The sequence below is a fragment of the Trachypithecus francoisi genome, unplaced genomic scaffold (assembly GCF_009764315.1).
Source record: "Trachypithecus francoisi isolate TF-2019V2 unplaced genomic scaffold, Tfra_2.0 Lachesis_group5, whole genome shotgun sequence".
In the NCBI taxonomy this organism is placed as follows: Eukaryota; Metazoa; Chordata; class Mammalia; order Primates; family Cercopithecidae; genus Trachypithecus; species Trachypithecus francoisi.
In genome coordinates this window covers 87,492,083-87,517,513 of record NW_022681470.1, presented here as the reverse complement: position 1 = coordinate 87,517,513, position 25,431 = coordinate 87,492,083, and the positions used below count along the sequence as shown (strand labels likewise).

The 25,431-nt window shown below is 41.2% G+C and overlaps 1 protein-coding gene across 5 annotated transcripts in view; it reads left to right on the top strand.

The window, feature by feature from the left end:
* The first annotated feature begins 3,862 nt into the window (after positions 1-3,862).
* The window catches only part of ATF6 (activating transcription factor 6), a 223,053-nt gene continuing 201,484 nt past the window's right edge, over positions 3,863-25,431 (top strand). For all 5 annotated transcript variants that reach the window (XM_033199800.1, XM_033199799.1, XM_033199802.1 and 2 more), the window contains exons 1-4: positions 3,863-4,056; positions 17,276-17,352; positions 22,097-22,184; positions 24,121-24,227. In XM_033199800.1, the coding sequence (XP_033055691.1) occupies positions 3,975-4,056; positions 17,276-17,352; positions 22,097-22,184; positions 24,121-24,227 (354 nt within the window). In that variant the 5' untranslated portion in view covers positions 3,863-3,974. The remainder of the gene's footprint in view (positions 4,057-17,275; positions 17,353-22,096; positions 22,185-24,120; positions 24,228-25,431) is intronic.

Genomic DNA, 25,431 nt, shown 5'->3' with positions numbered 1-25,431 from the left:
GCTGGGATTACAGGCTTGAGCCACAGCGCCCGGCCGAGACTTAACTCTTTTGTTGTTGTTGTTGAGGCTGAGTCTTGCTCTATCACCCAGGCTGGACTGCAATGGTGGGATCCCAGCTCACTGTAACCTCCGCCTCCTGGTTTCAAGCCTCCTGCCTCAGCCTCCTGAATAGCTGGGATTACAGGAACCCGCCACCATGCTTGGCTAATTTTTGTATTTTTAGTAGAAATGGGGCTTCCCCATGTTGGCCAGGCTGGTCTCAAGCTCCTGACCTCGTGATCTGCCCACCCCGGCCTCCCAAAGTACTGGAATTACAGGTGTGAGCCACCACACCCAGCCGAGACTTAACATTTGAATATATTACAATGAGCCCTATACATCGAAAGGTCTTTCAGGACATGAAGCCATGCAAATATGCAACCTCTGTAAACCAGCTAGAACCAGTCCATGGCCGGTGGTGTTCTTATGTGGAGAAAGTTACTGAAATCAACAAAAAGTTGTCCAATGAAAGCTGTAGCTACAGCTGGTGGAATGGGGGCTGGGGATCAGTAAGTCAGCATCTGGTGGAGCTGCACATTGTTTTAATATTGTTTCTCTTGAGGCCTGTATTTATTTAGCTGCTAGAGAAGAACTTGTGGCAGTTAGAACACAGTTTATTCTTTAAGTATAGGGGTGTGGGACTAAAGCCTTGCCTGGAATGGCTTTAGGTCTTGTTTACAATTTGGTATCTTAGTGCCAGAGTCTGTTCTGTCAGTCTTATCATCTCTATTTTAACATTAATGCTGGCCAGTTGTGTCTAAACCACAAAAGAGAGGGAGTATAACAAGGTGTGTCTAACCTGTTCCACCGTGGTCTAAAACTCAGTTTTAAGGTTTTCTAGGATCCCCTTGGCCACAAGGGGGCCTATTCCGTTGGTGGGGGACTTAGGAGTTTATTTTTAGTTTATACAGCCAATGAATAGAGCAGGCTATCTAATGACGTACACATCATTTGTGAAAGAAAACTCCGTAGCAAACTTTATAAAAGGTAAGAGTGGACAGTTCACAGAAGAGGAAATAAGGTTTCATAAGTATGGAAGAATGCACCACTTTGTTAGGGAAATATAAATTGCAATTTTCACAGTGATAAAAATGATAAAGGTCTGACCATAACTTGTATTGGAGAGAATGTGGAGCAAAGAGAACTCATCAATGATAGCGAGGGAGTAAACCGATAAAATAGTACATACATTATTAAAGACATTCTTGAGGCTGGGTGCGGTGGCTCAAGCCTGTAATCTCAACATTTTGGGAGGCAGAAGCAGGCGGACTGCTTGAACTCAGGAGTTTTGAGACCAGCCTGGGCAACATGGCGAAATCCTGTCTCTACAAAAAATACAAAAATTAGCCGGGTGTGGTGGTGGGTTCCCATAGTCTCAGCTATTTGGGGGAGAGGCAGGAGGATCACTTAAACCTGGGAGGTCAAGCTGCCATGAGCTGAGATGGCGCCACTGCAATCCAGCATAGGGGAAAAAGTGAACCTGTCTCAAAAAAAAAAAAAAAAAAAAAAAAAAAGAGGGAGAGAGAGAGATTCTTGCATATATGCCCAAGGAGAGCCACACAAGGATATATTTTATGTAAACAATTGAAACAACCCAAATTTTGTCCATCCTTAGGGAAATGGAAAAATAAATTGTGATATATGTATTTATTCAAGGAAATACCATGGGTAGATCCTTAAAAAGTAATGTCCAATAAGAAAAATGATTTGGAGAACATTAGAGTATAAGTTTACATACATAAAAAAAACCCCAAATGACACTAAATGCACGTGTCTATAAACATGTTTAAGCATCGTAAAAGTAAAAATAAAAGTGGACTAGAATTACACTTTTATTTTTATAAAATAGAATTTTATACCCATAAAATTCATGGTAGAAGTGGCCTATGCCAAGAGAGGAAAATGAAGCAGGGAGGAAAGAGGAATTCAATTCTGTCTTATTTAATTTCTTATGAAAAATCTGGGACAAAAATGAAAAATGTTAAATTTTAAAATTCTTGGTGATAGGCCAAAAATGTTTGTTTCATAATTACGTGCACTTTTTGAATAAAAAATAAAATATTTTGGAAATTTAAAAAATTGGCGATTTGTCATGGTGATTTTCTTTTCTTTTTTTTTTTTTTGAGACGGAGTCTCGCTCTGTCGCCCAGGCTGGAGTGCAGTGGCCGGATCTCAAATCACTGCAAGCTCCGCTTCCCGGGTTTACGCCATTCTCCTGCCTCAGCCTCCCGAGTAGCTGGGACCATAGGCGCCCGCCACCTCGCCCGGCTAGTTTTTTTAGTAGAGACGGGGTTTCACCGTGTTAGCCAGGATGGTCTCGATCTCCTGACCTCGTGATCCGCCTGTCTCGGCCTCCCAAAGTGCTGGGATTACAGGCTTGAGCCACCGCGCCCGGCCGTCATGGTGATTTTCTTAAAAGACTAAGGTGTCTAGTGGGATACAGAGACTTGCTGATTTTATTTTAGTTTATTTATTAATTTTTTTTTTTTTTTTTTGAGACGGAGTCTCGCAATGTCGACCGGCTCGCTGCAACCTCTGCTTCCCGGGTTCATGCGATTTTCCTGCCTTAGCCTCCAGAGTAGCTGGGATTACAGGCACCTGCCACCACGCCCGGCTCATTTTTTGTATTTTCAGTGGAGACTGGGTTTCACTATGTTGGCCAGGCTGGTCTAAAACTCCTAACCTCGTGGTCCGCCCCACTCTGCTTTCCAAAGTCCTGGGATTACAGGAGTGAGCCACCGCGCCTGGTCTTATTTTAGTTTTTATGGCAATTTTTGAATTTGTAATTGGGTGAGAATAAAAGTGTTATAAATTTCACCTTAAATGAAAATTTATTAGTTTTCTGATGACAAAAGTAGTCACATCTGACGTAAGGGGATTTCATGGTCTTTTTCTGGGCTTGCCTCCCGGAACGCTCCTGCATTACGTAATCTGTAGTAATATACAGCCAGGAGCAGTTTGGAGGGTTCTGGGAAGCACATTTGTTTTGCTTACCACCCATGGGAAAGACTCCACGTGGTCCTAGAGGCATACGTGTTCTTATGTTATAGTATTTTAAATATTCACTGGCCGCTGAAATTTAAAATGAATGAAAAAGAAATTCTCTTAAGTAGCGTTCTTGAAACTGCTTTATCAAACTCAGTTCATATTTTCAGTTGGAGTTCGTGATGTGTGTGAATTTCCTTTCAATAAACACCGAATGTTTTAGTAACACAGATATTGGGAACTTCGATTACTGTAGGTCTTAGGGGAGGCTCGCTTGGACTTTGACTAAATACTATGCTTTAGAAACGTATCTTTAGGAGATAAATTTGGGGGGGTTATCTTTTATATTTGCTTTGTTTCAATTTATTTAAATAAAAGTAGGCTTTCTAGAAGTATGTTTTATAGTACCACTTACTTCGGATACTGTGCCAGTTAAGCAATTTTCACGAATGTGGAAAAATAGTAGTGTTTTTCTTTCATACATGCGTATATGAAGAATTTTTACACTAACAGAGAATTATTTGTAAAAATTAAATTAAATATACTATTAGTCTCTAATTTTGTTCTGAGATAGCTACGGTGTGGTATTAAGAAGGATAATCAAGGAATAAGCCAGAATGTTCAGAAAAGGGCTTTACTTTTTATTTTTAATATTGATAAATTTTGTTCACTTGAAGCGATGTCTGCGTGTCTTACCCCGCCTCCCCCATAAAACAGCGGGACAGAAAGTCCTGAAAACTCCAAAAGGGAAATATTTACTCAGAGGTCCGTTTAAATTTGCTTAGTCTCTGACGTTTTATGTCCTCCTAAGTCCCTCGTGCGGCAGAAGCCGCAAAGGCAGTTTGTCTTTACTCGGCCACCGTCTCGTCAGCGTTACGGAGTATTTTGTCCGCCTGCCGCCGCCGTCCCAGATATTAATCACGGAGTTCCAGGGAAGACGAACTTGTGATATGGGGGAGTCGGGAGGTGTTGCCGGCACCATGGAGTCACCTTTTAGCCCGGGACTCTCTCACAGGCTGGATGAAGATTGGGGTGAGTGGGATCTGATAATGCACCGGGTTGGCTCGGCTTCTCATCTACAGGTTTCTTCCTCTCTACTTCCGCCCACTCGTGGTGACAGGTGTGGACCAACCCTGCGTGGTTAGTGAGGCCACTCGTCACTCTCGTTCGTGCCCCTGTAAGAGTCTGGGAGGATCGTTCGGCTTCTGTCCTGGCAACAGGGAGAGTAGAATATTGTCTAACTGGAGTTAACTATCGTTTTTCACTGTTCCCGTTGGGGAAGTACTGGATGATCTTTTTGTGTGGCTAACACTGGACGTCATTAGGAGGTTTAGGGCAAGATGGCTGGGACCGCCAAAAAGGCTGCAAGCTGTTTCCTGAGTGTGAAATGTGGGCAGTGAGCACAATGGAGTGGGTTTTTGTGTGTTTGGTGTGCATGAGAGAATGTGATTATATACAAGAAATCCTAATCTTACAGCTTTTACTATTGGTTTAAGCCTGATGTCCATCTTGGCAGAAAAGCAAAACACCCAAGCACCTGACCTCGGGTCCCTGCTTAGCTAGACCTAATACTCATGGTAGAATCCTGACTGCTCTCCAGATACAGCTCTTAATTTTCTTGTTAATGGATATTTTGTTTGGTTTTGGTAGTCAGGAAGGGTGGAATGGAATGAGGTGGAAATGAGAATGGAGAAGCTTTGTTATCTAAGTATTTAGAGAAGACTTTTATTCTCCTCTTGATTGCAAGATATAATAGTAATATTGTTCTTAGGTTCCAATATGAATTTGGGATTGTGTAGGTTCCCAAATGGGCCCCCTAGTGAGCCTACACCACTCATCAGCCTCGGAATTGGGGGGAACCCAGTTTATCTTTCTCCCTTGGATCAGCATTCTCAATAGCATGAGTGGAAGGAATCCCAACTATTTATTGAACAAAGTCATTTAAGTTTTTCAAGGACAGATGTTCTCTAAAACTATATTCTATTGGAGATTTATTTCAATCCTTGGGTAGATTTTCTAAGAGTTGCTGGAAAACTTAAGACTTCTGTTCCCATTTTCGTAAGCCAAGTACATTAGTAACAGTAACCATTTATTTAGCACTTTCTTTGTGTCAGGCACCCTGCTAAACTCTTGACATGCAGTATTTTGTTTAATCCTACCAACAGTCCAATGAGGTACTGTTTATTTTAGAGATGAGGAAACTGAGGCTAACAGAATTTGTGCTCAGAATCTTAGAGCTAGTTAATGGCAGAAGTAGAATCAGACCGGGTTTTTCAACCTCCAAAGTCTGTACCCCTAGTATCTATTCTATAATGCTTTCCTAACTCGTGTCTGCAGATTTTATTCTTCCTAAGATCCCTGGTTATTAATAAGACTACTTGAATATATTGGGTAGTTATGATTTGTTTTTGTCAGCTAGTCAGCTGTTATATTTTCATGACTTTTCTTTTTCTTTTTGAGATGGAGTTTTGCTTTTGTTGCCCAGGCTGGAGAGTAATGGCACGATCTCAGCTCACTGCAACCTCCGCCTCCCGGGTTCAAGCGATTCTCCTGCCTCAGCCTCCCGAGTAACTGGGATTACAGGCATGCACCACCAAGCCCAGCTAATTTTGTATTTTAAGTAGAGACGGGGTTTCTCCATGTTGGTCAGGCTGGTCTGGAACTCCCCACCTCAGGTGATCCACCCACCTTGGCCTCCCAAAGTGCTGGGATTACAGGTGTGAGCCACTGTGCCTGGCCAGCGACATTTCTTAAACTATAACTGTGGGACACTTCTTCATGGCATTATTTTATGTTGTCTTCTGATACCCAGGCTGCATTTTCCTGACTTATCTGATCACTTGACTTAATGTACTCTAACAGAGCATTCCGTTCTTTGTAGTAAGTTCACTGACTCACTTCTATCAGGTATCCTGCCCTGCCCCTCCCTGAATGTGCCCATTTCCATTGTTTTCCAGGTTTCCCTTTTCAAACTGTTAACAGTCTTCTCTTCTTTGAACACTTTAATTCCTTAGGTGTTCAGTAAGTAGGACAGATTTTGTTGGCAATAGAGTGAAACACTATTGTCTGCTAGTGTTTCATTCTGTGACAGTTGCTGTTTTGGATGTTCAAGTACTTCACTGATTTACTTGTTTTTTTTTTTTCTTTTAGAGACAGGGTCTCACTCTGTCGCCCAGGCTGGAGTGCAATGATGCAATCATAGTTTACTGTGACCCGAAACTCCTGGGCTCAAGTGATCCTTGCATCTCAGCCTCCTGAGGCGTTAGCATTACAGGTGCACACCACCACCATGCCTGGTTAATTCTTAATTTTTGACATTTTGGTAGAGACAGGGGTCTTGCTGTGTTGCCCAGGCTGGTCTCCAACTGGCCTCAAGCAGTCATCCTGCCTCAACTTCCCAGGTACTGGGATTACAAGCTCAAGCCACTGTGCCTAGCCTTGATTTTTTTTTTTTAATATTAGATACTATCTAGTTAAAATTTTAAAATCAGATTATGTAATTAGTATGTCTCGTGATTTTAACAACTCTAAACAATTTAAATAAAGTGATTAACTCAGAAGAGCCTGTGAGGGATGTGCTTTCCTTTTTCTTTTTTTTTTTTTTTTGAGACAGAGTCTCGCTCTGCCGCCCAGGCTGGAGTGCTGTGGCCGGATCTCAGCTCACTGCAAGCTCCGCCTCCTGGGTTTAAGCCATTCTCCTGCCTCAGCCTCCTGAGTTGCTGGGACTAGCCCGGCTAGTTTTTTGTATTTTTTAGTAGAGATGGGGTTTCACCGTGTTAGCCAGGATGGTCTCGATCTCCTGACCTCGTGATCCGCCCGTCTCGGCCTCCCAAAGTGCTGGGATTACAGGCTTGAGCCACCGCGCCCGGCCTCCTTTTTCTTTTTAATGTAGGTAATGAAATTTAGAACAAGGATCTTCAAACATTTTCTGTAAAAGTCCAGATGGTAAATATTTTAGGCTTTGTGATTACATGGTCACTGTTGCAACTACTCAAGTCTGCTGTGATAGTACAGAAGCAGCCAGAGACAACATAAACAAGTGAGCATGGCTGTGTTTCTATAAAGCTTTATAGACACTGAAATTTGAATTTCACAGAATTATTTTAAATAATGGGCCTACTTTTTAAGTATAATTATAGATTTACACAATAATTGAGCAGATAGTACAAAGAGTTCCATGTACTTCCCCTCCATCCCCAGCTTCCCCTATTGGTAACATTTTGCATTAGTGTGGTACATTGGTTGCAATTGATAAGCCAGTATTGATACATTATTATTACCTTATTATTATAAGCCCATAGTTTAAAGTTCACTCTGTTGTACATTCTATGGCAGGGGTCCCCCGCGTTTCGGCACCAGGGACTGGTTTCATGAAAGACAATTTTTCCACGGGGTGGGGACGGGGAGGCACAGGAGATGTTTTCGGGATGATTCAGGTGCATTACATTTACTGTGCACTTTATTTGTATTGTTATTACACTGTAATATATAATGAAATAATTATACAACTCAACATAATACAGAATTAGTGGGAGCCCTGAGCTTGTTTTCCTGCAGCTAGATGGTCTCATCTGGGGGTGATGGGAGACAGTGATTAGATCATCAGGTATTAGATTCTCATAAGGAATGTGCAATCTAGATCCCTCATGTGCAGTTCACAATAGGGTTCGCACTCCTGTGAGAATCTAATGCTGCTGCTGATCTGACAGGTCGTGGAGTTCAGACGGTAATGCAAGTGATGGGGAATGGCTGTAAATACAGATGAAGCTTCACTCACTCACCCATCTGCTGCTCACCTCCTGCTGCGTGGCCTGGTTCCCAACCTGTTCTATGGGTTTTGACAAATGTATAATGACATGTGTCCATAATTACAGTATCATACAGAATAGTTTCACTGCCCTAAAAAAGCCCTGTGCTCTACCTATTTTTTCCTCCCTCCTCTTCCCTGTCTCTGGTCAGGTAACCACTGATATTTTCATTGTCTCCATAGTTTTGCCTTTTTCAGAATGTCATATAGTTGGAATCATACAGTATGTAGCATTTTTGAATTGGCTTCTTTCACTTAGCAATATGCACTTAAGGTCTCTCCATGTCTTTTCATGGCTTGATAGCTCATTTCTTCTTAGCTCTAAATAGTATTATATTGTATGGATGTTCCATAGCCTATTAGTCTGCCTAGGCTGCCATAAGACAGCACCACACACTGAGTGGTTTAAGCAACAGAAATTTATTTTCTCACAGTTCTGGAGGTTAGAGTTCAAGATCAAGATGGCACCATGTTCAGGTTCTGGTTAGGGCCCTCTTCCTGGCTTGCACATGGCTGCCTTCTTGTGTCCTTACATGGCATTGAGAGAGAGGATCTTCTTCTTATAAGGCCACAGTCCTATCAGATTAGCGCCCCACTTTTATGACCTCATTTAACCTTAATTACCTCCTAAAGACTGTATCTCTCGATATAGTCATATTTGGGGTTAGGGCTTCAACATAAGAATTTTGGAGGACACAGTTTACTCCATAAATTCACAGTTTGCTTATCTACTTACCTATTGAAGCACAACCTGGTTGCTTCCAACTTTTGGCAATTATATATAAAAGTGCTGAAAACATTCGTGTGCAGGTTTTTGTGTGGACATGCATTTTCAAATTGTTTGGGTAAATATCAAGGAGTACAATTGCTGGATTGTATGGTAAGAACATGTTTTTTGTTTGCTTTGTAAGAAATTGCCAAACTGTCTTCCAAAGTGGCTATATGATTTTGGATTCCCACTAGCAGTGAATGAGCATTTATTTCTGATGCTCCACATCCTTGCTAATATTTGGTGTTGCCAGTACTTTGGATTTTAGTCATTCTAATAGGTGTGTAGTGGTATCTTGTTTTAATTTGCAGTCTCCTGATGACATATGATGTTGAGCATCTTTTCATATGCTTATTTGCCATGTGTATGTTTTACCCTCCTCTCTCCTTCTCTCTTCTCTTTTACTCTTGCTTGAATTTGTGCAAAAGATACTTTTTCTGCTTTCTTCCCTCCTCCTCCTCCTTTCTCCTTTCTCCTTTTTCCTTCTGTCAGCTGTACTTAAGATATGTGTATCAAGATGAGAAGCTTCCGTCTGCCACTGTGGTTTTTCAGTCTGTTCTGTGAAGGTTCTCTTGGCTTTCTAGCACTAAACCAAAATCTGGTGCTCCCGGATGACACAACTTCCCTTAATGCCCCGGTGAACGATTGCTAATTTTATTCTCAAAACCTTTTCACCATAGGGCCTCTCATGGTGGGATAGGTGTCTCCATTGTCCTTCACTACTATTCTCCTTTCCTCCTCCCTAAAAATATCTAAGTTTAAATCTCATTTTGTCACAATATCCCATCCTCTACCTCTCCTGATTCCTGGATCACTCTCTTTCACTTTTTTTTTTTCTTTTAGAGATGGGGTCTTGTTCTCTTGCCTGGGTTGGAGCTGGAGTATGCGGTGGAGCAATCACAGCTCACTGCATCCTCAGACTCCTGGGGTCAAGGGATTCTCCTGCCTCAGCCTCCTGAGTAGCTGGGACTACAAACAAATGCCACCATGCCTGGCTTCTCCTTGACTTTTTGAAAAAATTTTGCCTCTAGCTTACTGTTACTTTCTTCACCATTACTTGCATCATGATTCTTGGATGATTTCGGTATCCTTAGAGAAGATCCTTCAGATATACTGACCTCTCATTTTCTGGACCTCCTCTTTATCACTGATTGTACCTTTTACCCAGTCTCGGCCATTTGCTTTCCTGATCATAAGCCTAAGTCTTGTCACTACCAATAACATCTCACTTTCAAACATCCTGCTCTGACTACCTTCACCTGTTTTACCAGCTTACTCCCTTTAGTATTCCAGTTTCTTTTTTTTTTTTTTTTTGAGACGGAGTCTCGCTGTGTCACCCAGGCTGGAGTGCAGTGGCGCGATCTCCGCTCACTGCAAGCTCGGCCTCCCGGGCTCATGCCATTCTCCCGCCTCAGCCTCCTAGTAGCTGGGACTACAGGCGCCCGCCACGACGCCCGGCCATTTTTTTTTTTTTTAGTAGAGATGGGGTTTCACCATGTTAGTCAGGATGGTCTTGATCTCCTGACCTCGTGATCCACCCGCCTCGGCCTCCCAAAGTGCTGGGATTATAGGCTTGAGCCACCGTGCCCGGCGGTATTCCAGTTTCAATAGTTGTTCAGTCCTTCTGAGATTTTGCCATGTTTCCAGTGTCTCTCATTCCCTTCAGTTCATCACGTCACCCTTACCCAGTTTAAATACCATGAACAATCATTGTCACCATTTCCTTCCTTTCACCTTTCATATCCTTGTCTGTCTCTTGTCTTGTAGGTTTCTCTTGGATAAACCTATTAGTTAAATTCAGTTTTGCCCACTTCACACGTGCCTTACTATAGCTGAATTTGGCTGAAAAAAACACTTCAGCTATCCTGACTGGTCTCACTTTAAGTGTTGCCAGAACAATCATATTTCCCTGGTCCTTTTACTGTCCCACTCTGATGATTGCTTTATAAAGTTTCTTCTATCTTCAAACCTCCAACATCTCTCCCATCCTTTGAATCAGAAGAGAGCTTCTACAGCCTCCCACTACCTCATTTACCCACCTACCAACATGTTTGCTTTCTCTTTTGTTGCTGAGAATGAGTGGCTTCTTGCTCCTAGCTAGAGCCACTCCTTCCATATGTGCTTTAGATCCTTCCTCTTTTGTTCAAGAATATTGCTCAAGCTATTCTTCCTCCTGTTTCCTGCGTCAGCATTTCCCCTCTCTACTAGATCATCTCTGTCAGTAAATGAACATGTTATTTCTCCTAGAAGTACTGTTTCTATGTCTAGATAGTACTCTAGAGTAAAAAAAAAAAAAAAAAAACAAAACCAACAAACTCAAAACTCTGTTCAATGTTACTTCCTCTCTTGCTGTTACTGCATTTCTCTACTGTATGTTACGGCAGAATTCCTTTTAAAAAATCTCCATGTTCACTGCTGACTCTAGTTTTTTATTTCTCGTTGTCACTGGAACTCAGTCCAGACAGGTGCCACTGCTCCACAGAAACTGCTGTTTTAAAAAAAAATTTTTTTTTAAATTATTTTTTTTTTGAGACAGTCTTGCTCTGTTGCCCAGGCTAGAGTGCAGTGGCACGATCTTGGCTCACTGCAACCTCCGCCTCCCGGATTCAAGCGATTCTCCTGCCTTAGCTTCCCCAGTAGCTGGGATTACAGGTGCCTGTCACCAAGCCCGGCTAACTTTTTTTTTTTTTTTTGAGACAGTCTCTCTCTGTCACCCAGGCTGGAGTGCAGTGACTCACTGGGCTCATTGCAAGCTCCACCTCCCAGGTTCACACCATTCTTCTGCCTCAGCCTTCCGAGTAGCTGGGACTGCAGGCACCTGCCACCACGCCTGGCTAATTTTTTTTTTTTTTTTTGCATTTTTAGTAGAAACGGGGTTTCACTGTGTTAGCCAGGATAGTCTCCATCTCCTGACCTCATGATCCGCCCACCCACCTCCGTGTCCCAAAGTGCTGGGATTACAGGCGCGAGATACTAAATTTTGTATTTTTAGTAGAGACGGGGTTTCACCATGCTGGTCAGGCTGGTCTCAAACTCCCGACCTCAGGTGATCCACCCGCCTCGGCCTCCCAAAGTGCTGGGATTATAGGCATGAGCCATCATGCCTGGCCTGAAACTGCTGTTTTTAAGGGCACTACTGTTTTCCACATTGCTAAACCCAGTGACTGTGTCTCATCTTATTAAACTTATAAGGAGTAAATGAATAAATAAATGGGCAAGATGGAGGTGAGGTAGGAAAGCTTGCTGAGTACACTAAAAATAATAACTACCATCGTTTACTACTGTTGAGGGAAATCTAATAGTGTGGGACTGGTGCAAAGGATATAGAAATAGGCAATAGGTTTTAGAGATACTTCGGGGTAACTAATGCTAACAGTTTCTTATGGATTCTTCCAGAATGTTCTATAAATATACAAGTATATTTATCAACCCACCTTCAGTTATTTTTTTAACCACAGAAAAGTCGAAAGATAAATACATTGATAAACCTGCATTTTCCTTATCTAGATTTACCAACTGTTAAAATCCTGCCACATTCACTTTATCTCTTAATATTACCCACACTTTCCTCCTCTTTCACATCTGAAAGTGGGCTGCAGATAATATGAAACTCCTAAACACTTCACCATGTATTTCCTAAGAATGAGGAAATATTTATTTTTAAAAAGCATCAATTCATTTTAATATACTTTACACTTCAAAGGTAACATCGCAGGGTTCTTTTTCACCTTCTTGCACTATATGCTTGTATTTCTCTTCTGCCACTATGAGAATCCTGACTCCCAATAACATCCTTTGCTTTTATAGGTTCACTTTAGCAGCTCTGTTGGAAATAGACTGAAAGAGGGGCAAGGGCAGAAGTAGGGAGACATTTGGAAGCTACTATAGCAATCCCCATGAGTTACAATAGTAGCAGTGGAGTAATGAGAAGTAGTTGGATTATGGATATGTACACACACACACATATACACATGTATATATATATACATTTGAAAATTTTGAAATAGTTTGAAACCTATAGAAAAGTTGTAAGAACAGTGCAAAGAACTCTTGCATGCCCTTTAGCAGATTCCTCAGTTGTTAAATTTTGCCGCATTTACTCTATTTCTCTCTTTCTCCCTTTCAAGAGAGAGAGATGTGTTGACCCATCACCTTTAAATACTATAGTGTATATTCTCTATCCTCCTACCCCCCAAAACAAGGCCACATTCCTGTATTACTACCCTATATTTCTTCCAGTCAGGAGATAAACATTGATACAACACTATCATTCAATTCAAAGACACCATTCAAAGTTTGCCATCTGTTTCAATAATGATTTGTTTGTCTAGTCTAGGATTTTACTTGCAAACATTCATTGCTTTTACTTCTTATGTCTCATCAGTGTCCTTTAATCTGGAACAGTTCTTTAGTCTTTTCCTTGTCTCTAATGTCCTTAACAGTCTTAAAGAGTACAAGTCTTTTATTCTACAAGATGATCCTAAACCACTAAGGGGTTCCTTGGAGAAATGACCAATTCTAGGGCTGGGAAAGTGCAGGGAAAGTGCAAAATCAGCCCAGAAAATCTTGTGCCGGAAATTCTCAGCAAATGAACATGTTAAAAAGAACAAAGCCCCCAATATGAATGAACTCCCAGTGGTCAAATCTGGGAAAATTTGAGCATCAGAATAAAATGAGGGTATACATTGTAGTGTAAATACTATGTGATGTTCCTATGCGATCATATCATCCTGTGATATATTCACATGATCACTTGGTCAAGTTGGTATCTTCCAGGTTTCACCACTGTAAAGCTACTGCTTCCCATTTTGTATTTTATTGCTATTTTGAGGGAGATAATCTGACATGATACCAATATCCTTTTCTTATTAAACCTCTACCCATGAGCCCTAGCCTCATTAATAACCCCACTCTATATCAGTTACTACTCTAATGGTTGCCAAATGGTAACTGTCTAACTCTATCATTCTATCATTCTGTCATTGTTTTTTTTTTTTTTTTTTTTTTTGAGGCGGAGTCTCGCTCTGTCGCCCAGGCTGGAGTGCAGTGGCGCAATCTCGGCTCACTGCAAGCTCCGCCTCCCGGGTTCACGCCATTCTCCTGCCTCAGCCTCCCAAGTAGCTGGGACTACAGGCGCCCGCCACCTCGCCCAGCTAGTTTTTTGTATTTTTAGTAGAGACGGGGTTTCACCATGTTAGCCAGGATGGTCTCGATCTCCTGACCTCGTGATCCGCCCGTCTCGGCCTCCCAAAGTGCTGGGATTACAGGGTTGAGCCACCGCGCCCGGCCCATTCTGTCATTGTTAATTGACATTGTACTATAAGAATTCCTTCCTTCCTTCCTTCCTTCCTTCCTTCCTTTCTTCTGTGATAAACTTATTGATTTCTTTTTTATTTGGTGGTTGGTAAACCACTACTCTCATTTTATTCTGATTCTCAGATTTTCCCAGATTTGACCACTGAGAATTCTTTCATATTGGGGCCTTTGTTCTTTTTGACGTGTTCCTATCATTTGCTGAGAATTTCTGGCACAGCAAGATTTCCAGGCTTATTTTGGCACTTTCCCTGCTGCAGCCCTTTATTTGGTTATTTCTCCAAGGAACCCCTTAGTGGACTTCTGTTTGGTGGAAGATGGTATTTAGTATCCAAGATCTGGTCACCTAGTATTTTCATTACTACTCGGATGTCATTGCTTCTAGGACCTCTTAGCAGACAGAACTAGGAAATATATATATATACATGTGTGTATATATATGTGCGTGTGTATATATATATATACACATAATACAAACATCGGTATATGTGTGAACATATATATATTTCTATAGCTATCTGTATGTGTTGTATTTTAAATGAGTTTATTTACTAATGCTTCTAGTTCTAATCCAGCATCTTAGGATTCTTTTAGTCTCCCGACTCTTTCCATGCTCTTTTTTTTTTTTTGAGATAGAGTCTGACTCTGTCACCCAGGCTGGAGTACAGTGGTGCAATCTCAGCTCACTGCAAGCTCCGCCTCCCGGATTCACACCATTCTTCTGCCTCAGCCTCCTGAGTAACTGGGACTACAGGCACCTGCCACCACGCCTGGCTAATTTTTTGTATTTTTTAGTAGAGATGGGGTTTCACTGTGTTAGCCAGGATGGTCTGGATCTCCTGACCTTGTGATCTGCCTGCCTCAGCCTCCCAAAGTGCTGGGATTACAGGTGTGAGCCACCACACCTGGCCTCTCTCCATGCTTTTTTTTTTTTTTTTTTGAGACGGAGTCTCGCTCTGTCGCCCAGGCTGGAGTGCAGTGGCCGGATCTCAGCTCACTGCAAGCTCTGCCTCCCGGGTTTACGCCATTCTCCTGCCTCAGCCTCCCAAGTAGCTGGGACTACAGGCGCCCGCCACCTCGCCCGGCTAGTTTTTTGTATTTTTTAGTAGAGACGGGGTTTCACCATGTTAGCCAGGATGGTCTCGATCTCTTGACCTTGTGATCCGCCCGTCTCGGCCTCCCAAAGTGCTGGGATTACAGGCTTGAGCCACCGCGCCCGGCCCTCTCCATGCTTTTAAATCCTCTCGCCAATTGTGAGAAATCTAACTCCAATTATTTTAGTAAAAGGCAAAAGATTTATTCATTCTGAAGAGAAACCAGAACATTCTAATTATTTTAGATATATTCAACCATTTGCACAATCACCTAACATATTTGTTCAGTATGACCACTCTCCTAACCACTCAGGCTGCCTTTTCCATCTGCTACTCCATTCCCCCTCCCACTCAGCTGGGGCATGCTGGCACCTTCGCTGGGCAATAGTCTCTTCCACACCATCCTGTTTCCTTGGATATGGGGCACATTGCTGGAGATGACTGTGCACAAAACCCCATCCCCTTTGTTGCCCTGCTTCCTCTGTGTTGGGAGGGGTAGGGAAGAAAAAGAAGGTTGGGAAGGGAAGGAAGAATGGGAGGAAAGGTAGAAAGTCACATTGCAGATAAATATTTTGAGGACAGAGCTGACAGAGTTTTCTGGTAGATTGAATATGGAGAGTGAGGAAGAGAAGTAGATAATGAAGTAATAATGATCCCAAGGTTTTTGGCCTGAGCAACTGATAAGCATTAACTGAGATGAGGACAAAGCAGTATGAGGTTTGGTGGGGTTGATGAGGAGCTCATTTTGGATATGTTAGGTTTGACGTGCCTTTTAAACATCTAAGAGGAGATGTCAGTACTCACTGTACATGCATCATGAAGTGTGGGTTGGAGATGTACATTTGGAAATCCTTGGCATATAGATTTTATTTAAAGCTGTGAGCTCAACTGAGATTACCAAGGAAGTAAGATAGATAGAAACGTTTATGCTGAGCCCAGGGACAATTTCATGTTAGGGAGATGAGGAAGAACCAGCAAGGTGAGGTCAACCAGTGAGGTGGGAGGAAAACCAGGTAAGTGTGATATTTTGGAAGTCAAGTGAAGAAAATGCTTCAGTTAAAATGAAAGGATCAACTATGTTAATGCTGTTGATAGGTCAAGTAAGATGAGGACTATGAGTTTACCACTGAATTTAGCAATATGGAAGTCACTGGGGACATTAATAATATGTGTATGTGGAAGGGGGAGCTTGGTTGGAGCAGGTTCAGAACGAATGGGAGGAAAGAAATGAGAGAGCCAGAGAACTCTTTAAAGGAGTTTCAGCCTATATATAAGCCACAGTACTCTGCTTACATGTTTATTGTCTCTGCACCTGAGTAGTCTTTTCTGAGAGTCATGTGAGTAACCTTTTGTTATTACTACGTATACATTTTTTTGCTAAATACTATTTGGTCTTAGGGTGGTGAAATGTTACTGTAATTGGTCAAGTTAATAACTGACTGACAGTGTAGTTCCTACACTTGTGCACTGAGGAAATCATCAGATCAGTTTCAGTGGCGTAAAATAGGTAGAGAGTACAAAGGAAGACCTAGTTTTGAAAAACTTTTCAGAGTGCTTAAAGTTTTGAAAGTGTCAGAGAAAATAGGAACTTCATAGATTCTATGGTAAGCAGCCTTCTTGGGCCTTGGTCAACACCTTGACCTTTCTCTACAAAAAGTTTTCAGTATAGTGTATTGAAGAATGTTTTCTGTATCCACATATTTCTTGGTTTATAATGAAACCTCATTAGGAAATTGGAATATAGTTAGATTTGCTGAAATGAATTTGATGGTTTAGATGAGTGAATCCTTTATTGTCTAGATAGAAAACTGGTTGCGCCCTTAGCTTAAGGCATGGATGACAAGTACGCAGTGCGTATATACTTTCCACAGCCCTCTCCTATTGCTTATGAACCACGTCTGCTTTCCACAGTCATCTCCTATTACTTGTAAACCACATTAACTTTTCATGCTGAACCCAGATGTAGCATCAGAATTCTTGTTAGTAATGTTCCATAAAGCCACTACCAATTAGTCTTACATGACATATGACATAAAACCTTTTTTGATCCCTGGTGTAAGAATTCAGTTCACAAGATAAAAATTATGCAGAAAACAACACATAAATTAGAAATGAGCTTTGAATTACTTATTCACATTCCTGGAGTTTATCAATAATAGTAGTGGCTAATGAGAAACCTTAATAGAGGCAACATAGGGATACAGTACTTGTTTCTTTGTCAAATAATTGAATTGATAGTTCATTTCTATTCTTTTCCTTTGTCCAAAGATTCTGGCCTGTTTGCTGAACTCGGTTATTTCACAGACACTGATGAGCTGCAATTGGAAGCAGCAAATGAGACGTATGTAAGTATTTACTGAGGTTGAATAATGTGATATTTAGTCTTTAACCCTAATTATTGCAAGCAAGTTTCAGGACAACAGGTTCAGGCTAATAATTTAAGCTACATACTTAATGGGTAAATAGCTTCTACCATTAAGTATGAAAGTTAATAGCCATTTTGTAGTCAGTAAATGTAAGACAGTAGAAATTGCGTTGGTCTTGGTGTGAGACTTGTATTCTAGGCCCACTTTTGGCCCTAGGGGTGGGTGACTTTGGAAAAGTCACTAATCTGCCTACTTGGTTTTTACAGATAGTTTGCTACATAAGGGAATTGGCAGGTGACTTTGGAAAAGTTGCTAACCTGCCTCCTTCTTGGTTTTTACAGATTCTTTGCTTTTAAAAAGGAAGTTGGTAAGTTCTGCTTGACTAAGTTGGTAAGTCAAGCAGAATTTACCAACTTCCTCTTTAAAAGTTGTATATTCATGTAGAAAGCTCTGAAAAGTAGGTATATCCTTACCTTTGGTTGGAGGTCTGTGTAAAAACTATTATAACGTTCTGAGTCCCCAAGAATATCTTAGATTTTCTTTTCTTGATTAGTACATATAAAGCTCTTTGCCCTATAGAACTTTGATTTTGTCTTATTCTTTAATGGATGAGGTGCTATTTCACTTGAGAAGTAATTCAAGTGAGCAGAGTAATTTATCAATCAGGTTGAATATCACATCATTTTAAGCTCTTATTAACTTGAGTACAAAGTATGTAAAGATTGCTTGGTGAATTTCAGATATTTCTTTTTTTTTTTTTTGAGACGGAGTCTCGCTCTGCCGCCCAGGCTGGAGTGCTGTGGCCAGATCTCAGCTCACTGCAAGCTCCGCCTCCCGGGTTCACGCCATTCTCCTGCCTCAGCCTCCCGAGTAGCTGGGACTACAGGCACCCGCCACCTCGCCCGGCTAATTTTTTTTGTAGTTTTTAGTAGAGACGGGGTTTCACCGTGTTAGCCAGGATGGTCTCGATCTCCTGACCTCGTGATCCACCCGTCTCGGCCTCCCAAAGTGCTGGGATTACAGGCTTGAGCCACCGCGCCCGGCCCAGATATTTCTTAAACGATGATTTAGCAGTTGTTTTACCATGAATCGCCAGAAGAGAATGAAGCACATGATATATTTTAAAAACTCAGTACATGGATTTTAATGGTTTCATTTCTCCATGGGACACTTTAGAATGTGGCCCGTTGATTAAATTGCCTTTTAATATTGACTATTTGAATAAGCAACTGATACTCATATTTTGTAACATCTAGAATCCTAAAAGAAAGTGTTTCTTTTAAACTGTGTCAAGAAACTGCTCAACTGGAAAGATTAAGGGAAATACATTCCTGATTTTACAACTAACATTCTATTATTTTATGAAAAATCACTCAGTCTTTCAGTTCCTTAGTTTTTCTAGTATGACATGAAGGGATTGAATCATGAGAGCCCTCATGTCATTCTTCTTCCAAGTGGCAGTAGAATTTCCCATGCTAAATCACTGAAGAGCTAGAGTATATAAGCGCCAGTATGTTTCATTTTGCATAAACTGGGCCTGTTAAATTTCTGACGAGATAAAATCTTTATGCTGTAGAAGGTATTTGACTTATTTGGCTGAAGATTGAGTCAGAAGTAGGTCATCCCCTTATTTAAAAGTATTGCTGGCACTCAGGCAAGCAACATTGGTAACTTTACTTAGATTAAGAAAGTTTAAGGATTTTTTGGTTGCTGAAAGTACAAGGCTGCTGAATTTTTTTTTTTTTTTTGAGACGGAGTCTCGCACTTTCACCCAGGCTGGAGTGCAGTGGCGCGATCTTAGCTCACTGCAAGCTCCACCTCCTGGGTTCACACCATTCTCTTCCCTGAGCCTCCTGCGTAGCTGGGACTACAGGCGCCCACCACCATGCCCAGCTAATTTTTTGTATTTCTAGTAGAGATGGGATTTCACTGTATTAACCAGGATGGTCTCCATCTCCTGATCTTGTGATCCTCTCACGTTGGCCTCCCAAAGTGCTAGGATTACAGGCGTGAGCCACCACGCCCGGCCTTTTTTTTTTTTTTTTAAAGACAGTCTCACTCTGTTGCCCAGGCTGGAGTGCAGTGGTGTGATCTCGGCTCACTGCAACCTCTGCCTCCCGGGTTCAAGTGATTTTCATGTCTCAGCCTCTTGAATAGCTGGGACTACAGGTACATGCTACCACACCTGGCTAATTTTTGTATTTTTAGTAGAGATGGAGTTTCACTACATTGGCCAGGCTGGTCTTGAACTCCTGAGCTCTAGTGGTCTGCCCACCTCGGCCTCCCAAAGTGCTGGGATTGCAGGCATGAGCCACCACGCCTGGCCAAAGCTGCTTAATTTTTTTTTTTTTTTTTTTTTTTTTTTTTTGAGGCGGAGTCTCGCTCTGTCTCCCGGACTGGAGTGCAGTGGCCGGATCTCAGCTCACTGCAAGCTCCGCCTCCCGGGTTTACGCCATTCTCCTGCCTCAGCCTCCCGAGTAGCTGGGACTACAGGCGCCCGCCACCTCGCCCAGCTAGTTTTTGTATTTTTAGTAGAGACGGGGTTTCACCGTGTTAGCCAGGATGGTCTCGATCTCCTGACCTCGTGATCCGCCCGTCTCGGCCTCCCAAAGTGCTGGGATTACAGGCTTGAGCCACCGCGCCCGGCCTGCTGCTTAATTTTTTAATGTGAAGATTCAAATGAAAGAAAAAAGTGAAGGAGATTGATTTTTTTAAAAATGGTTTTTAAGCCTGTAATCCCAGCACTTTGGGAGGCCGAGGCGGGCGGATCACGAGGTCAGGAGATCGAGACCATCCTGGCTAACGCGATGAAACCCCGTCTCTACTAAAAAATACAAAAAAATTAGCCGGGCGAGGTGGCGGGCGCCTGTAGTCCCAGCTACTCGGGAGGCTGAGGCAGGAGAATGGCATAAACCCGGGAGGCAGAGCTTGCAGTGAGCTGAGATCCGGCCACTGCACTCCATCCTGGGCGACAGAGCGAGACTCCGTCTCAAAAAAAAAAAAAAAGATTTTTTTATGATAGTTTTTTTTTCATGTGCACTTTCTTTTTTTTTTTTTTTTTGAGGCGGAGTTTCACTCTTGTTGCCCAGGCTGGAGTGCAATGGCACGATCTGCAACCTCCGCCTCCCAGGTTCAAGCAATTCTGCTGCCTCAGCCTCCCTAGTAGCTGGGATTATAGGCATGTGCCACCAGGCCCAGCTAATTTTGTATTTTTAGTAGAGTTGGGGTTTCTCCATGTTGGTCAGGCTGGTCTCGAACTCCTGACCTCAGGTGATCCACCTGCCTCGGCCTCCCAAAGTGCTGGGATTACAGGCATGAGCCACTGCGCCCGGCCTTCATGTGCACTTTCACATGTACTCTCTATGTACCTTGTACTAATATTTATTCAGTTGTGGGCATCCTAAGAAAATAGTTTCCCTTCTCTGTTTCTGTTATATTCTCAATAAAAATGAACCATATAATAGTCATTTTGAAATGATAATATTCTTCTAGAAATTATTAACAAATGGTTGTTACCAATTACTAGATACATTTTTACTTTTTTTTGCCTGAGGTGTATTTTATTGTTGCTGTTTTGTTTGTTTGTTTGTTTTTGTTTTGTTTTTTGATAGGGTCTGGCTCTGTCTCCCAGGCTGGAGTGCAGTGGCATGGTCTTGGCTCACTGCAGCCTCCATCTTTTGGGCTCAAGCCATCTTCCCACCCTAGCCTCCAGAGTAGCTGGACCATAGGTGCACGCCACTATGCCCAGCTAGTGTTTGTATTTTTTTTGGTAGAGATGGGTCTTGCCATGTTGCCCAGGCTGATCTTGAACCCCTGGGCTCAAGCAATCCTATTGTTGCTGTTTTATCATCTGTGACATTAAGTTAATATTTACTGCCTTTTGACTTTATTGCATTATTTATGTATTAAGTTTACTTCTCTTCTTGCCTCTGTGACTCCAGACACTGAATTTAAAAAAGTACTGTTTGGTACTAACTTGATCTCAGACTTACATGAGGGTTCTGAAATTATGTGACACTTCTTTATTCATGTCTATAGTATGAGGTGGTTATCTGGATGACCCAGAATATGCTTGTATTTCAGTTAGAAAAACCACCTAAATGAAAAGAACTTACTGGAGCCTTTAAGAAGTTTGCTGATCCCTGTTTGAGAAACGTAGTTTTATTTTATAGGATTAAAAAGTGTTTTTTTTTTTTTTTGATGCATAAAAGTTTTAGAAATTTAGGAAGTATAGAACAGTAGAAAAAAAAAGAAAATTACTCAGTGGTAACTACCTCTTTATGATTCTTGCCTGTCTTTTGGGTATATCTATATTCTTTCTATTGTATATAGAGATTATATTATGAATAGCATTTGCTTTGTCTTGTTTTTCTTAATGGCAATGGGAAAATGTATTTTGCTGGATTTCCCTTAAGATAAAAGACACATTTTTGATTCCTGTAATGGTCATTCTCATAGAAAAGAATGAAGACAACTGAATGTTTTAAATACTGAATCCCTTACCTCTTTCCCGGTTGTTGCCGCTGTGCTTCAAGTAACTGAATTGATTTTATCTCTAGGCTATCCAAGATGTATTCTCATACAAGACTGACTTAGAGTATTCTTTTTACTAGGTTGGCTAATAGCAGTTATATTATTTGTGCCCAATTGTGTCTGACAGTTTGATTTTAAGATGTGTATGTTTTATTCTTTTAATATTCTTTTGCTGATTTGAAACCTACAGGAAAACAATTTTGATCATCTTGATTTTGATTTGGATTTGATGCCTTGGGAGTCAGACATTTGGGACATCAACAGCCAAATCTGTACAGGTAATTATGTGTTTCACTGGTAAAAGTTTTAAAAAGATCAATTTTATTTTGTAGTTTGGTCATACTCAAAATTAGGTGGGGTTATTGGGCTATACTGGTAGGTTAAAAGATTCCTGGTGCTATGCATTCTACTTCTGGTATGGCAATTGTGTAAACAAATTTCTTGCCAAAAATGGATATGAGGAGTTTCATAGTTATGTTTCAGTAGTGTAATGAATGAATAGTTCGTATCAGAAATAGAAATAGTTATTTTGAATTATGAATAATGTCCCTATATAAGATTAACCTGAGAACCAGACAGGGCTTACCAGAACCTAGGAACTTGGTGGAGGAGTCCCATGCATTTAATACATGTATTTCTGAGAAGGGGCAGCACCTTGTGATACCAATATCTTTAAGGGGGCCCGATGAGGTCAGGGTTGAGTATACTGAAAGAAGCCAAAACCTGGAGCAAATTGCCAATGCTGGGATACAGCTGATGGCAGAATGAAGAAAATCCCTTCTCCCTTCTAGCTTCTAGTATCCCCTATTGACAGGACCTAAAAGGATGCCAACTGGGAATAATTTGTATCACTGATCATAGAAAGTGGACTTAGTGCTGAGAGACAGTGAGTAAATAACCAGCACATTCTCCTATCTAAATTCCTCTCTCCCCTGCACTACCTATTTCTCTTCATTTTATGTATTTACTTATATTGCTTCATGCCTGTCTGTCTTCATAGAATATGGGATACACAAAGTCAGTGTTCTGGTTTTATCGTTTGACAAACTACTCTAAATCTTAGTTGCTTAAAGCAACAACCATTTTATTAGATTGCTAGAATCTATGGATCACGAATTTTGACTGGGTGCTCCAAGGATGGTTTGTCTCTGCTCCATGATGTCCAGAGCACAACTGGGGAGATTTGAAGATTGTAGTAGCTTGACATTTGGGGGCTAGAATCATCTTGAGGTTTCTTTACTCATATGTGTGGCACTTGGGGTGGAATGACTTGAAAACTAAGACTACCAACTGGGGTGCCTGCATAGGGCTTCTCTGTGTGGTGTGGTGTTCTCAAGTCATGGTGGTCTCAGGGTAGTCAGACTTCAAAGGCTCCAAGTATGAGTGTTCCAGGACACAAAGCAGAGGCTGCATTTCCAGCCTCAGAATTCACATAGCATTACTTCTCTTCTCTCTTGATTGAAGGAGTCAAGCCTACCTAAATTCATGGGGAGGAGAAATCAACTCTACTTCTTGATGGGAAAGTGGCAAGATCACATTGTAGAAGATCATGAGGGATGGTAGATACTACATGGCTGATTTTGGAAAACACAATCTGCCATCTCCACCCTATTCTGTCTTTGACACCAAGGGATACTGCCTGGGCCATAGTTGCTCAGTACATTTTTATAGGATAAATTAATAGTTTAAAAGATATGAACGTTTTTTATAAGTTTTAATTGTATTGTCAAAAATGCTTTCCAAAACAATTATTTCCTGTTTCTTATTTTTTTTAAGTAAGTTTTTGGGATTCTATAATATTTTGCATATGGTATAATATTCAAAAGGTACAAAAATCTGTATAGTAGAAAAATATCTCCTGCTTTTATTCCTTAGCCGACAAGTTGTGCTTTCCAGAGACAACCGCTGTTACCAGTTTCTTCTGTTTACCCTTCCAGAGAATTAGTGCAGATGCAAGTGTACACATATATGCACACACACACACAGACATACATATATATACAGCCACCCTCCCTACATATATAATTTGTTATACGAGTGGAAGCTTACTAGATATATTGTTTTCTGCATCTTGCATTTTCACTTGTTATATTTTGGTGACCTTAGCTTCCATATCCGATTGAATTTTAAAAGTAGATTTTACCTTCTTTCTTGTTCATTTTATTCTAAGTTTTTATTATCCAGTGGGTAAAACCTTTCCTCCATGTTTTCCAGTTAAAGATATTAAGGCAGAACCTCAGCCACTTTCTCCAGCCTCCTCAAGTTATTCAGTCTCGTCTCCTCAGTCAGTGGACTCTTATTCTTCAACTCAGCATGTTCCTGTGAGTAGCCAGTCTTTTACAATGATTTTGGCTATAATATGCTATCTGGAAAATATGTATATGGGGGAGACAGTTAACATTTATTGAGTACTACTGTGAGTTATATTATCTCATTTAATGAGGGAACTGAAACTTTAGAAAGGGCCTTGTGGGAGCTAGAAAGTTGTTAATGCCTTTGGTTTTGCCCTTTCCCCTCTGTTCATGCCTCCATAATTTCATTGTTTCATTTGTTTCATTGCATTTTAACAGTATCCAGTATTTGTTTTTTGGCTTACTGTCTTTTCTCCCTCCCTTTCTTTCTCCTCCCTATTAGGATATACATTCTTTATGTATGGACATAGAAGAATGTAAGATGGCCAGTTTTTATAACTCTTTAGCCACAGCATCTAGAATGATTGCCTTAGTTTGGGAATGCCTAGTGCTACCTTTTGAAGTGGCTGACATTTTTATAGAAGTCCAGTAGCTCTTTTAAGAATGCTTCTGCTCTGTGTCCAAACAAAAGCCCTGAGGCCAGGAAAAGGAAGTACCTGATTTAGGTACTTTTTAGAATGGGGAAAGGGAATGCAGAAGAATAAAAAAAATCAAATAATATTTTAGTATATTACATGTGCTATAAATTGTGGTATCTTTGTTCCTGCAGGCTCTACATTTAGTTACTAAATCCTGGTGGTTGTATGCACATATTAATTCAAGGATTTATCTTTTCTGCCCTTGTCAAGCCATCACCATCTCACCTGGATTAAGTCAATAAGATTTTAACTGGTTAGCCTTCCAACTCCTCAAACCTTTCTTAGCATGGAATCTTCAAAGAGAAATCTTTCAGTGTCACAAGCTTTACTGTATCAGTAATTTGCTTAAAACTTTAGTAACTTCCCAGTCCTTACAAGGACGAAATTTAAATTCCCAGAGTACTAGGCCCTCCATGATCTGGCCTGCATTTACCTTTCCAGTCTCCTTTCTTGCTATCCCCTCCTACTTCCACATTCCCCTTAACTTGAGCCCTGTGAGAGTTCCTGTCTGAGAGCTCCTATGCACTCCACTCATTCAACCGCTGTGCCAGGCACTGTTCCAGATGCGGGTAGTGAACAACAGCAGTGAGATCGCTGCTCTTACAGTTCTAGGTTTTTGCATGTCCTCTTTCTTCTGCCTAGAATAGCCCCATTTTTTTCTTGTCTTGGAAAACTCATCCTTCAAGTCCCAGTTC